At 40.4% G+C, this 14,626-nt stretch overlaps 1 protein-coding gene across 1 annotated transcript in view; it reads right to left on the bottom strand.

Moving 5' to 3' along the window:
- Positions 1-1,886: 1,886 nt before the first annotated feature.
- RBM38 (RNA binding motif protein 38) overlaps positions 1,887-14,626 on the bottom strand; it is a 101,067-nt gene continuing 88,327 nt past the window's right edge. Inside the window, exon 4 of the mRNA XM_081323348.1 lies at positions 1,887-1,916. Within this exon, the coding sequence (XP_081179474.1) occupies positions 1,898-1,916 (19 nt within the window). The 3' untranslated portion in view covers positions 1,887-1,897. The remainder of the gene's footprint in view (positions 1,917-14,626) is intronic.

Here is a 14,626-nt window from a genome sequence, read left to right on the forward strand (position 1 = left end):
TACCACCCCATAATGCCATCAAACTGTTCTCATAGTCCAGACTTCCTAATCAAAGTTTCCAGGGCCTTTCTGTTTTCCTCAATAGCCAACTGATGGGCACCAAGCCAGACACGCCTTCCAAAGGTATTCACTTCCTGTTGCCCGTCCTTTGCAATTCTGTGCTGGAACTCCATAGAACATTATAGCTATCAGTCACAAATAGACTTGAATTTTCTGAATAGTCTTCACTGAATCGAATTCAACTCTGGTGACTTCATGGATGTCATCCACATTGTTTCATTGCACAGAATATGGTTTTTGTTTTCTATCTTTAATTCCACAGTTTAATCTGCAGCCCAGGGATTTTTCCCTTGGTTTCCCTTTCGAGCCCCAAAGCCGTCCAAGCTGATAGCTAACACAACTAACTTTATGTATTTATCTATATGCATTTATGCAGATTGTTCTCTCCTAGTATTTTCACATCATTCAGGGAACTTCAGCATAACTAAAATCACTTGTAAAATACAAAACCCTTATCTGTCCAACATAAAATGAAACATATCAGAGATTTAGAGAAACAGATTGTATAAAACCTTATTTAATTAATAAGACTATAGTAAAGTCTGCCTAAAGAAGTTTCTGCAATACAGAGGGGAAACTAAATTGAATTTGTTCAGGCACATAGTGAACATGTAAAAACCTGTATTTCCCATAGAATATCTGACTGTCTGTTCCATTGCCTTGAATGCTGTCAAGGTCAGGTGTCATAAGATGGACAGAAAAAGTTCTCCCTCTCCACCTTTGTGTATCTCCACTACTTCCATAATCTTTATTGAGGCCCTTTTTGTCTCCCAACCCAAGTCTGCCCTGTGTTTCCATTGTCTTTGAGCCATTTTGTATTTGGAATACATCTGCATTTCCTGTTTATCTCGTCATATCATACCTCTCATACCTATCTTCAACCATAGTACGCTCCATGCAAAAACTGAGAGTTGGATAAACCATCCTGCAGTGGCTTTATTCCTACCTGAGGCAGGTAAGGAGGCAGTTCCTGAAGGATATCAGTTGGTATCAGTAAACATTGGGGGAATCCAAGGAACACGTTTTTCACTCCTGCTACACATAGTTTCCATATGTAAGTGGAAACTCCTCTTGGTGTGGTAATTAATCAACCAATGGTGAGTCCACATGAATAGACTCAGAGGTAAGGTGTCTGAATATGGAGGTTTTGCAGTTGGTTGCCACTGGGTTGGGATGGTAGAGGTACAATAGGGCTACTATATCTGCACTGCAAAAATCAAGATAACTACAGTATTACATGACAGGAAAAAATAGATTTTTCCCCCATCTCTGCTACCTTATTTAGATTCTTGAAACTCAAATCTGGTAGAATAACCTTCTCTGAACTAACAGGAACTGAATTTTGAGATGGTACGGGCAAAGTTCCACGGCTGATGTTTTTATCTGCATGCTTTCAAACTTATTTCTATTTGTTTTTACGATGAGGGTTCTTGTTTCCAATAAATTTGATTTATTGGTTCAATACATTTTAATCACATTAAAGTTTTAATTTTTTTTATAAGGAAAGGGAGCATATTTTTTTTCCTGCCAATAAAAGAAAAGGGGAAAAAACCCACTATTTTTTGTAATGCAATATAAAGGAGCCAATAAAAGATATGCTACCAAATTTCATCCCTTGATCTTAATCATCTTGTTGGGTAAAAAGAATAATAAGCATCTTCACTTTGTTCATATTAAAATGTATGACTTGTAGAATATCGGATTAGTTGCACTGGGCTGGCTGCAGACTTCAAGCCATTCGCATCTATGTAATTCTACTCGGCTCAGGAAGGCAGACAAAATTATTCACGGTGGATCCTTGAACTTCCAAATGCCACCTGATGAGGGCAGTGTCGTTTTAGTAGAACCTCCTCAATCTGTAAAGCAGAAGAGAGATTTATGTTGAAGGCAACATCAAAGCTAATTTTATCAGCTTAGCTTCAGGGTTTATTATCTGTGCCTCATTACTGCAAATTGTTACCCAAGTCAGCAGCATGTCCTGAACAAGACTGAAAGAACAGTGGATCAGTAATTACATATGACCTCAGTGCTGGTAGCGGGCCCAATTCTGAAAGCAAAATACTTTAAAGGACATATTGAGATAATTAACCTTTTGCTCGGAACTGCCTAAAGGTGAAGGACATCTCTCCATTTATCTGATTTTGATGACCACACTTTGTACATATTAATATAAAGGCAAAAGCAGAGCTTATATTCAAGAGTTAGGTTTTTGACAAGCACAACTGCTTGAGGAAAAAGGTTGTAGGAAATACACCATTGTAAGCCAGATATTACAAAATTCCCTTAATGATCTTCTTCCTGACCCCAAATAGGCAGCAAACTAATCAGGTTCCTATGATATGTAGCATGCTCAAGCCAAAGGTGCATAACTGAAGTTCCCAGAGCCACATGTGACTTCCAAAAGACATGGGTCAGCTCAAGATCTGCTGAAGCAGGGGTCCCCAACCCCCGGTCCATGGACCAGTACCGGGCCGCAGCATGCTAGCAACCGGTCCACACAAACAAGCAAAGCCCCATCTGTGGGATGGAGGCAGCACACAAAACCACAAAGTCTCTGTGGAAAAACCTTTCTCCACGGAACTGGTCCCTGGTGCCCAAAAGGTTGGGGACCTCTGTGCTAAAGTATATACCACCAACTTCTAAATGTATGGGGAAATTATGGATCAACAAGCAACAGTCATAATCACTGCACAATTTTAATTAATAATAATAAGTTGGAAGGGACCTTGGAGGTCATCTAGTCCAACCCCCTGCTCAGGCAGGAAACCCTATACCATTTCAGACAAATGGCTGGCCAATCTCTTCTTAAAAACTTCCAGTGTTGGAGCATTCACCACTTCTGGAGGCAGGTTGTTCCACTGGTTAGTTGTTCTAACTGTCAGGAAGTTTCTCCTTAGTTGTAGGTTGCTTCTCTCCTTGACTAGTTTCCATCCGTTGCTTCTTGTCCTGCTTTCAGGTGCTTTAGAGAATAACTTGGCTCCCTCTTCTTTGTGGCGGCCCCTGAGATATTGGAACACTGCCATCATGTCACCCCTCACCCTTCTCTTCGTTAAACTACACATACCCAATTCCAGCAACCGTTTCCTATATGTTTTAGCCTCCAGTCCCCCCAATCATCTTTGTTGCTCTTCTCTGTACCCTTTCTAGAGTCTCAACATCTTTTTTGCATCGTGGTGACCAAAACTGGATGCAGCCTCTCCTATTTTTGAGATTGAGACCTCCAGCACTCTACCTAAAGCATTCTACTTTGCACATATTATACAAAGGCAAACCAGAGTTTATAATCCAAAGTTAGGTTTGATTAGTAGTTCTCTAAATTCTGGGCTAAGCTTGCATAGATATCTGTCATGCCACCTGATGCATGGATTGTTTTCCTGGTTGGGAGACATTGCTCAATTGATCCAACTTCCATCAAGTGATCAACCATAATAATTATAATAACTGGAGCAAACAAGCATGGATTTAGTGGGCAGGGAAAGAGGAAAAACCGGGATGAAATATCACAAAATCCAAAAATGTTAATGTGAAGATGCTTCCATAGGAGAAGTCTGTTGTGGAAAAGCAGGTATTATGGATAAACAGGAGAATTCAGAAAAACAACCCTTCATCTTCCAGTTGCAGATATTATTTGATTTCCATAGATGGATAAAAATCTCTGAAAGACGAGCAAATGGAAAGATTGACCACCAATGTCTTTTGGTTGATAGCCCTCAGGAATTTCTGGCCTGGAGATACTCTATTGCAATTTAAGTGAAGTAAGCCTAAGTTATAAGTTATAGATGCATTCTGAAGAACTGTACAAATTTCACTGCTGGCCAGTGAAGAGCTATAAAGGGACAGGAAAAAGTATCTCCAGGTGAATTCTGTTCAGCTTTACCTGTTCTGTTTTGCACCAAGATTTCCCTGTACAATCTTTCACTCTAGCCCCCAACTGCATCACTACAATGCTTTGCACAATTGCTTATCCAGTCACCTAATACTGTTGCGAATTGAGCACAGTTGTGCAGGTGGAGGAACCAGACCATTAAGCTGTGCTGCTTTTGAATTGACCTGAGGACATGGCTGGTTTCTCCTTCCTCAGCTTTGCAATTCTACAGTGAATGCAAAAGCAGGCTGTTTCAAAAGGATGTTCTGAGTACAACTGCTAAAACGGGTAAGCAACATCTTTATACCCACCCACCCAGACTTCAGGGCCCAAGAGCCCCACATGTTTTTGTACAAACTTGTGGAGGGATATGCATTTGCATACTGTTGCACTCAGAGGTAAACAGGATGGCTGAAGCAGAAAGAAGGCTAGGAGTGGTGGTGAAGAAATCCTTCTTTGATAGTTCGTAGCTTGCTCAGTTGGACTTCTGATGGAAGTCTTTTGCCATCTTTCTGCTAAGTAATTCATAACTAGAACTGTATTGGCAATAGACTATAAGTCTCATTCCTGTGGGAAGTCAGCCCCCCCACCAAGAAAAAAATATTTTGGGGGATATTAAAAGGCAGAATATTATATTTCCCTGAAGGATCTTAAAGGCAGAAAAAAACCTCCCCAAGTCTCTCTGCCCCAAACAGAAACCAGGTCTGCAGAAATGCAGATGTGATAATCTTGTCAGAAAGATTGGAGCCAGGAAGCTGGGATTAGAAAGACAAAGATCCCTAGAATCAACAATCGTTCACCCCCAAAAAATCATCAGCCACAGCCCCAGGAAAGCAGGATATGACCTTTGGGACATAATAGAATTAACCCACCATCAAAATACCAGAAAGGCACATTCAGACTCAGGTCAAAGTTCATGCCACAGGAACAACTCCAAACAAAAGCCCAAGAAGGTATAAAAACCAACTCCTTGCTACATGTGGTCAGCTTTTCCCAGAGCCATCTCTCTGTGGCTTTCCTCTTCAATAAACTATAACCTTCTTTCTAAAGCAGCCTCCATTTTGATTATTCCCAGCTTGGACTGGACCATAATGAAGATTTTTCTTTCTACATTCCTGAGAGTAACCCCCTGATGACACTGCCTTCTTGATGTCTACGTGTCCAGTTCCATGCAGTTGGATTAGCATTCCCTTCATCTTCCTTTAGCTGCATGTCTGCTTGTGCACGCAGAGTATGGGGGTGGGGGATGCAATAAAGGACAAGAATCACACCCACTGGTTCTGCCCCTGGTTTGGTTTGTCCTTTCTTCTCCTTTAAAGGGGCTGCATCATCTTTCTCCTCCTCAGACATGTGGTCTTGGTCATGCTAGTTGGAAAAACTCCATTCATAGGTTAGCACTTTTGAAAGGGTTTAGATCAGAGGTGTCCAACCTTGGCTACTTTAAGATCTGCGGACTTCAGCTCCCAGAATTCCCCCAGCCAGCATGATAGTTAGCATGGCTAGCTGGGGAATTCTGGGAGTTGAAGTCTTCAGGTCTTAAAGTTGCCGAGTTTGGATACCCCCAGTCTAGATGAAGAGGAGACTCTTTTATCGATTTTGTTGAAAGAGGTCAATTAACAGACAGCAGCGACAAAAGCCCACTCGCTACTACTACTACTTCCTCCTTTATCAAAATTGTAAAGCTTCTTTTCAGGGGTTTGCACATTCTCACAATTTTCTTTTCCTCCAGGGGGCTTGCCATGTATGTCATCATGAGGAACAACAATCTGTAAAAGATCCATTCTCCCCCAAAATTACTTTTCCTTTCCCCCTCCCCCCCCATTTCAAAGGCCCATTTCATTCTTAATTCTTGCCCTCTCACCACTGTTTCCCTGTTTTGTTAGGTTATATTATTGAGGGTTGTTCTGAGAAACACTGCAAAAAGGTCAGGAAGTGTCAGATGGCGGGCAAGGTTTGTTTCAGACCGAAACCTGTCATGCTGGAATGAAAGTTCTTTTATTTTCTACTCCTTCTAAGAGCCAGCATGCATTAAAAAAAACATTGCTTGTGCCAGAATTCAAAAATGGTGCAATGGAACTCATCTGATTCTGCTGTCATCTTTGTGTTTACAACTTTTGCAAATGGATACATGTATTCCTATTTATATATCTATCAGGGAGAGAGATGAACATTTCTAATGCTTGCATTTGGACTGAATTACAGTTCCTGATTTGTGTTTAATCTATGATTGCTTCAAAAAGAATTAGAATCGATTGTATCCTTTAGAAGGAATAGTTTGCATTTCAGTCTCTTTCATTTGTCCCTTTATTAGCTAAGGTTTGGGGTATTTTAATGATTTTCAGTAACAAAAGGAAACACAAACATTAAAATACATACATACATGCATACATACATTTATCTATCTATCTATCTATCTATCTATCATCTATCTATCTACCTACCTACCTACCTATCTATCTATCTGTCTGTCTGTCTGTCTGTCTGTCTGTCTGTCTGTCTGTCTATCTATCTATCTATCCAACTTGCTTGACACCAAATATCAAAGCTTCTAAGTGATTTACATTCCCATAAACTCAAAAGGCATTAAAATGTATCCTAAAAACAATCAAGATCAACAATTTAAGCTATTGAGTGTTTCCCAAGGACTTGGGATAAAATTGTATTGTTAGGTTCTTTTAAAAAGCCAACAAATAACTCAAGCCTCTCAATTTAGCACAGAGCCTGTTCCAGTTCATAAAGCAGAGGAACAAGGGAAAATCATATATAACTGTGTGTGGCTGCTGTTGTTTTTGGATTGATTTTGTCTTGTTTCTATTTTGTTTCTGTTGCATATTTTTGTTTGGCTTGTAAAACACTTCAGGATTTTAAAACCGTGGTATCAAAAACTATTGATGCAGTATCAATAATAATAATAGAAGGTAGTACCAATAGTAATAGGTGCCTGGGGTGCAAGCCCAAAACATCTAGAGCACCACATGAACACTATCATCACTGATAAAATTGCCATCAATCAATTGCAAATTGCAGCTTTACTTGGAACTGGATAAACATCCTGCAATGATATCTTTAATGCCATCAAATGGCATCTGCTTATCCCGGGTCCTCGGGAAGCACTCGATAGCTGGATAAAAATGCCACATCCAGTCTTAACGTGGGTGATTGTGCAACTAACCATAACAATAATGGCCTGAAAACATCATTAGTAGAGAATAAATGCAGGATTTTCTCATAACAGTCACACACCTTTGGATTTCAGTGCTGCAACTGAAAAATTGAACCTCGGCATTTCCATGGCAAACATGGAAAACCTGCACATTGAATTTATACAAAGAATTATTGATGGATATCCAGCACATAGAATTCTTTACTGGCCAAGTGTGAATTTGTCTCTAGTGCATAAACTCTCAGCGTACATACAAACAACAAACCGATCGGTCATAGATCATAAATCGTAAGGTACAATCCTAAATCAGAAGATGCAAACAACAGTTGATAAATCATTATATAGCGATAGGAGAAGAGAGTAGGAAAGAGGAGAGGTGAGAAAGAGGAGAAGATGACACGGATGAGAAGGTGACAAGGATAATAACAATACAGTCCTACCACGTGGGTAAATGTCTTTAGGCATGAGACAGTGCTGCGGGAGTTAGGTGTTGAGCAGTGATGGCATGGTGGAAGAAATTATCTTTGTGTCTAGTTGTTTTGGCATGCAATGCCCTATAAGTGACATCTTGAAGGGAGAAGTTGAAACAGTTTATGTCCAGGATGTGAAGGATCTGTAGATACATGTTGGGTGAAACAGTGAATCTGCTTTTCTGGTTTCCGCTTTCCGTGCAAGTAGATTTTTTCCAGTATTGGGTGTCCTGTACTCATCTAAAGGCTATCAACATCAGCTAGCATAATGTGTGTGGGGTGGTGGCGGTAGTGGATGAATGGCACCTGATTCAGGTACCATAAACATTCAACTCCAAAAGGGACAGGAAGGCTGTGGAGCTGAGGTTTCATTTTGGTTTGCTTGTTCGCCTTACCACTAAACCAATGAGAATTCCACTATAGATCAAATTATGCAAGCAGCACATTTTATTTCCTTTGATATGGTGTTGGAGTGAGGATTTTGTATCTCCAGAACTTGTGGAGTAGCGATTTATATTCAAATTGGTTTTGGAGAGTAGAAATAATGGGAGGGTGGGAATGCTCTGTGAATGAGGGCAAAGTCATTTCTGGAATTGCGGATTCCTGGCCGGGGTATTTGCTTAAATTAGCCAACATCCCTAATGCAAAGGTTATGTCCTTCATAATCCCTTGAGATACTTCTTTGCATTTTTGGAGTGTAAGCACAAAAAGGAAAAGCCCAGTCTTGGTCACCTAGGGTATCAACGTGATCTTCAGACCTGAAAAATGGTGCAATCCAATATATTTAATTTTTCTAAAAAGAAACCACATCTCTCTCAGCCCAATTCTTCAATTCCCAGAATTCCCCAGATAATTTGCTCCCTGGAGAATTCTGGGAACTGAAGTCCACCCATGGGATAAAAGGTCTTCCATCAAGAAGACCTTGGATGGCAGTGGATGGAAGCAAGAAGCAATGAATGGAAACTATTCAAAGAGAGAAGCAACCTAGAACTAAGGAGAAATGTCCTGACAATTTGAACAATGCGGCTATGTAAGAAAGAAAGAAAGAAAGAAAGAAAGAAAGAAAGAAAGAAAGAAAGAAAGAAAGAAAGAAAGAAAGAAAGAAAGAAAGAAAGAAAGAAAGAAAGAAAGAAAGAAAGAAAGAAAGAATTTATGGAGTTTATGCTTAAGATTAAAATGATCACATGGGTGAGGGAGGCTAATTATATAGGGGGGAATCTGATCTGATCCTTTATTAGAGCTATTCTGATACCAAAGAAAGATCCAGCATTTGTGTGTTTTCAGTCTTCCCACTTTAATAAAAGTTTGTGAAGAATGAGGGGGAGGTGAATATGTTTAGTCTCCAGACAGCATATTATGTTCTAATGTCACTGCATAAATATTGTTACTCTGTTCTCGGTTCCAACAAGTGCTGCTAGAATGATACTTTCCCCCATAATTCTTCTAATAGGATCAGCAGAGAGATTAGGCCTAGCAAAAAGAATAGAAGAGAGAGGTGGTTCCAGCATCCAAAGAAGTGGATCATCTCAAATCATAAGAGTGCTTGCTAGAATCTTTAAAAGTGGGAAGTGATCTGTGATTTTGATTCACTCAAAGTTGAAGTGAAAATTGATTTAGGAAGCATTCAAAGGAGAGAATAGTCCAATCACCCAAGATCCAATTTGAATCCACAATTCGGTTAAAAGAGTTCCAATTTGTGATTTGATTGAAAGATTAAAATTAAGTTAAAATTGCAATTTAAATAATTGAATCAATTTATTTCAATAAAATATGTGTGTGTGTACATCCAAAGTCACTAAATCTTTGGAATCATTTAAAGGCAACTGATTTAATCTGATGCATCAAACTGATCCAAAAATGTGATTTGAAGATTAATTTTGAAAGGATAATTTGATTGCTCTTTGAATGAAAGCTTTAAGAACCCTGAAATAAGTCATCACATAAGCATCTACAATGTGCTTTTCAATTAGTTTACAGGTTTGTTTTCTGGAGGTGTTCATTTATTAAAGCAAGTTCTTCACGTATCTCATTTTACTTTTGTGATGCACCTATAAAACAGGATTGCACTATTGATTGCATCATTGCAGTTCTTTGGGGGGGGGGCAATACCTTGAGAGCATCTCTGCCTACATTGTAGACTTTATAGTAGTCTTATATCTAGTGCAGAAGGATACGGTGATGGGCTAGGCTGGAGGAAGACCTTTAAGAGTTTGTGCTACTAACAGTGGATTAAATGAATAAAAATTCCATTAAAAGTACCTCCCAATTTCCTTTATATTCAAAATATTTAAAAGGTGCAATACCTTTTAGATGTTTCTGTAAAATACCAGACTTTTTAGTGCTGAGGTTAATGTAGGAAGGTGGAGAAATTCATGAATGGACAAGGATTGAGTGGAGGTATTTGGGCCAGGAATGCCCACACCCAGTAGAACTGTTGGGCAAATTACCACTTATATGCTCCTTATCCCAACCCCCTTTTTCCTTTTACACCAATATCACTTTTTGCTGCTACTCTGATGCTGTTGAAATTTACCAGAAACTGTGGAGAATCAGCAATATAATTTTCCAAATATTGGGAGGAAAATTGGAAAATTGCACTTTGGCATCTAGAAAGGGGAGGAATCTCTATGTACGCAGACCTCAGGCACAAAACTTCTCTGGCCTTGGTCTAATTTTCCTTTCTTTTCTTCATGATTTCTCTTGTTTTTCATCTGGGAAACTTTAGTTCGGCCCAAGAATGTGTCAGATGCAATATTCATTAGAAGGATAATTGCACTGGAGAAGCATGAATCATGACTGAATGGTGAGATTCTTCCCATGGTCACCCTAGGAAGATTGACTTTCTGATGCATTGGTTACAAATATATATGTGGTTGGTGGTTGGTCAGATCTAGGATGTGTTTTGGGGGGTTGTATTTATTTAGGATAGCTGTCAAGGCTTCTTTGATTGGCACTTGGGTGAAGAGGGATACGACATCGAAGCTCACAAGTAGGTCACAGGGCTGTAAGTTTAGTTTACTTATGATCTCTATGAATTGGAATGAGTTTTGTACGTTCGTAATCTGGCCACACGGCAAAGAAAAACTGGATGACTTCCTCACACACCTCAATAGCCTACACCCCAAAATACAATTCACCATGGAAACAGAAGCTAACAATCAACTTCCCTTCCTTGATGTCTTAGTCTACAAGAAATCCAACGGCTCCCTAGGACACACTATCTACCATAAAAACACACACACAAACCGCTATCTGAACGCACTCTCACACCACCACCCAGCACAGATCAACTCCGTAGCCAAGACACTCATCTCCAGAACAAAACACCTAGCTGACGAACAACACCTAAAAACCGAACTACACACTCTCACTAATGTACTAACAGCCAATGGATTCCAAAGAAACACGATTACCAACTTAATCCGAAGAGAGACACCCACAAAAACCCAAGACAGAGAACAAGAAAATGGCAAAGCCCTCCTCCCATACTTAAAAGGGACCACAGACAGAATCAGCAAGGTCCTCCAAAAACACAACATCAAAACAGCATTCTACACAGACAGAAAAATATCCACCATCCTAAGAAACCCCAAAGACATAATTGGGTTAGAAAACCAAGGAGTATACGAAATCCCATGCACCACCTGCCCCACCACATACATCGGACAGACCAACAGAAGAATAAGTGCACGCATTGAAGAGCACAAAAACTCACTCAGAAAGGGAGAACAAACTTCATCCCTGGTCCAACACTTTGAAGCCACGGGACATGAAATTGATTTTAAAAAAACCAAAACTATCGCCAAAATTGAACATTTTAACAACAGAATAATCAGAGAAGCCATTGAGATAGAAAAACGCCCCCACAGCATGAACAAACGAGATGATACCTCTCGCCTACCAGCCATTTGGAAACCCGCCTTCATTGACAGACGAGTCCCAACCACCAAGAATGATACCAGACCCAAACCCATGATAACATCACATGACATCACCACCACACAACCATTCAAAAAGCAAATCCGAACCCACAATGATAACGACGCACAACCACAAAACAGAAACCTAACTGCAGCTGCAACATCAGCCACTTTAAACCCCTCCAAACCACACAATAAGCAAACTGACACCCACTATAAAAACATGGCACCACCACAAACACGAAGCCGAACAAAAGCAGCACAACTCACCAGCTCAGGTCTAAGGCTGGCAGCTGAGACCAGCCCATCCACTCAAAACACACCCCCACCCAATCAGAACACACCCACCATTCAAAACACACTCCCACCCAATCAGAACACACCTAATCCCCCACCCAATCAGAGCACACCTCCACCCACAGAACACACCCCCTCTGGCAGTTTAAAAAAAGAGGAACAAACAGCCACTACCACATGCTTCTCCCAGAAGAAGGAAGCTGAAGCCACCAGCCTGAGGATGACGGATGGGATTCCGTCAAAACGTTGCTCCTACACCTTCAATTCTACGCGGGAAAAAACCCGAATGACCAAAGATCCATATACAAACACCCGCGAAAACCTCAGAAAACACACACACACACATATATATATGTATGTATGTGTGTGTGTGTGTGTGTGTGTATATATATATATATATATATATATATATATATATATATATATATATATATATATATATATAGTCATGAAATTTTTCCAGAAAATCAAGTATTTCTCACAGAAAAGTATTGCAGGAACACATGTTTTGCTATACACAGGTTTATTCCCTTTGTGTGTATTGGAACACAACAAAAAAAGAGGAAAAAAAGCAAATTGGACATAATGTCAAACAAGAGAAGAGGGCTTACCACACAGCTGGTGTCGCTGGTTCTGTAGAGTCCATAAACCTGCTGTTATTTATTTTATTTATTTATTTATTAGTTTTTATAAACCGCCCTTCTCCCGAGGGACTCGGGGCGGTGTACAGAGGAAGTTATGGATGAAGGCAATTTGAGGATCATAAGGGAAATCTCCACGGCTGACACAGCTATTAATCATAGATATTAATCATCCTAGGGAGAGTGAGTTATGTGCTAATCATCAAAATGGATAGAAAGATGACAAGGGTGGATTGTACAGAAGAGTAGAGAAGACCCATGGTGGTGGGGCAGTGGTTAGAACGAAGTATTGCAGGCTGAATCTGCCCACTGCCAGGAGTTCAATCCTGATGGGCTCAAGGTTGATTCAGCTTTCCATCCTTCTGAGGTTGGTAAAATGAGGATCAGATTGTTGGGGCCAGTATGCTGACTCTGTAGATCTCTTAGAGAGGGCTGTAAAGCACTGTGAAGCGGTATATAAGTCTAAGTGCTATTGCTATTATATCCCTGCCAAAATGGAGGCTTTTCTAGGTGTTTCTCGTAACTTCATCTCATAACCTGTAACGTATGTTTCAACAAAAATAATGATAATGCTTTCCTCCCAATCCATGTGATTTCTGTTCATCCCTGAACAGAAATGCTTCATTTGTGTTGATCAAAAGTTTCATGCGTTGAAAGGTGCCAGGTTCCATTTCCATGGTCCCTTCAAATAGAAATCCCTACTATCAATTTTTTCAGCTTTATCCCTTTACTGTAGGAGTAGACAATCTTTTGCTGCCAATAAAGGAGAATATTTGTAGCTCAAGGATGAAATGAGGACTCCTTGGTGCTCTCTGAGCTTGGTTGTTTTCTTGCAGACATTTCATTACCCAAACTAGGTAACATCATCGGCATCCCTAATCTTTTGCTAGTCAGGAGTACTAGCATTTTTTCTTGAACATTTTTTTTGCATAGCAGTGGGGCAATGATCTCACTGCAGGGGGTGGGACTGCCATCCTGGACCTCTTTTGTTCCTTGATTTATTTTTTTTAGGTAGTGGCATTAAATTTATTTTAGGACTTATTTTAGGATTTTCACGAGAAGTGGGAAATTGTTCCACAATTATTTATGATTTTCCATTCCAGCGTAGGTGGCGTGTAACATGCCAGTGTAAGTGGCCTGTTGGTTAACAAAAAAAGGAAGGATGGAGTAATTCAGGTTGACCATCCCTGATTTAGATACTGTAGCTCTTCATGTCCATCCACAGGGGTGATTTATTCCCCTTCACAGATGACAGTCTTCTCTTTAAAGGCATTTCATTTTAAAGATAAGAAACTTTTTTTATTGGATTCAGGTTGGATGCTTTCCTACTCCAAACAAATCTGGGAGGCTCAAAACTATATCATAACATTAAAAAGACCCCTCTCCAAAAACAAAAACCAGAACTAGTGCAAAAAAAATAGTTACAAAATAATTACAGGATGGCAGCACAACAACAAAGCAGACAAAAACATCACAAAAAGGGGAGCCCCGTTCTCTATACTTCAAACTGGGCAAACAGCCAGTATCCAAAAAGTCTGAAAATGCCCATCAATAGCAAAGGAAGCAAATAATCACCAACTTGCCCATTTGACAGAATACACTGTCTTTCTGTTATAATTATAGCGATTTATTTCTGAACATACCTAATAGAAATTAGCAGATATAAATGTTATGTGCATTAATGGCAACATTTTAAAAGCATTGGGTAAGCAGCCATCCTGTCCTAATTCTTCATAAATGTTAACAGTAATCTTTGCTACAACTCTGTAAGGCAGGGGTGTCAAACTCAATTTCATTGAGGGCCGCATCGGCATTACGGTTGCCCTCAAGGGGCCGGGTGGGTATGGCCAGGGTGGGCGTGGCCTACTGGGTGGGCGTGGCTAGAGTGCGTATGGCCTACTGGGTGGGCGAGGCCAGCTCTACATCGTTCGCATCAAGGGTGCCTATGGGGGCCTGGGCAGGAGTGGGACAGATCTGAGGGTCTCTGGCAGGAGGAGGGTCTCTGGGCCAGGGCCAAGGCAGTGGGGGCCGTTCCCTCACTGTTTCCAGGATGGCTTCGCGGGCCACATGAAACCACTTCGCGGGCCGGATCCAGCCCCTGGGCGTTGTGTTTGACATGTCTGCTGTAAGGCAACCTAATTATTAGCATATTCCAGATACTGAACTGAGAATAAATAACTTGCAGTATATTATTCATATACAGTATCAGT

The sequence above is a fragment of the Vipera berus genome, assembly GCF_964194415.1.
Source record: "Vipera berus genome assembly, chromosome: 3".
NCBI lineage: Eukaryota > Metazoa > Chordata > Lepidosauria > Squamata > Viperidae > Vipera > Vipera berus.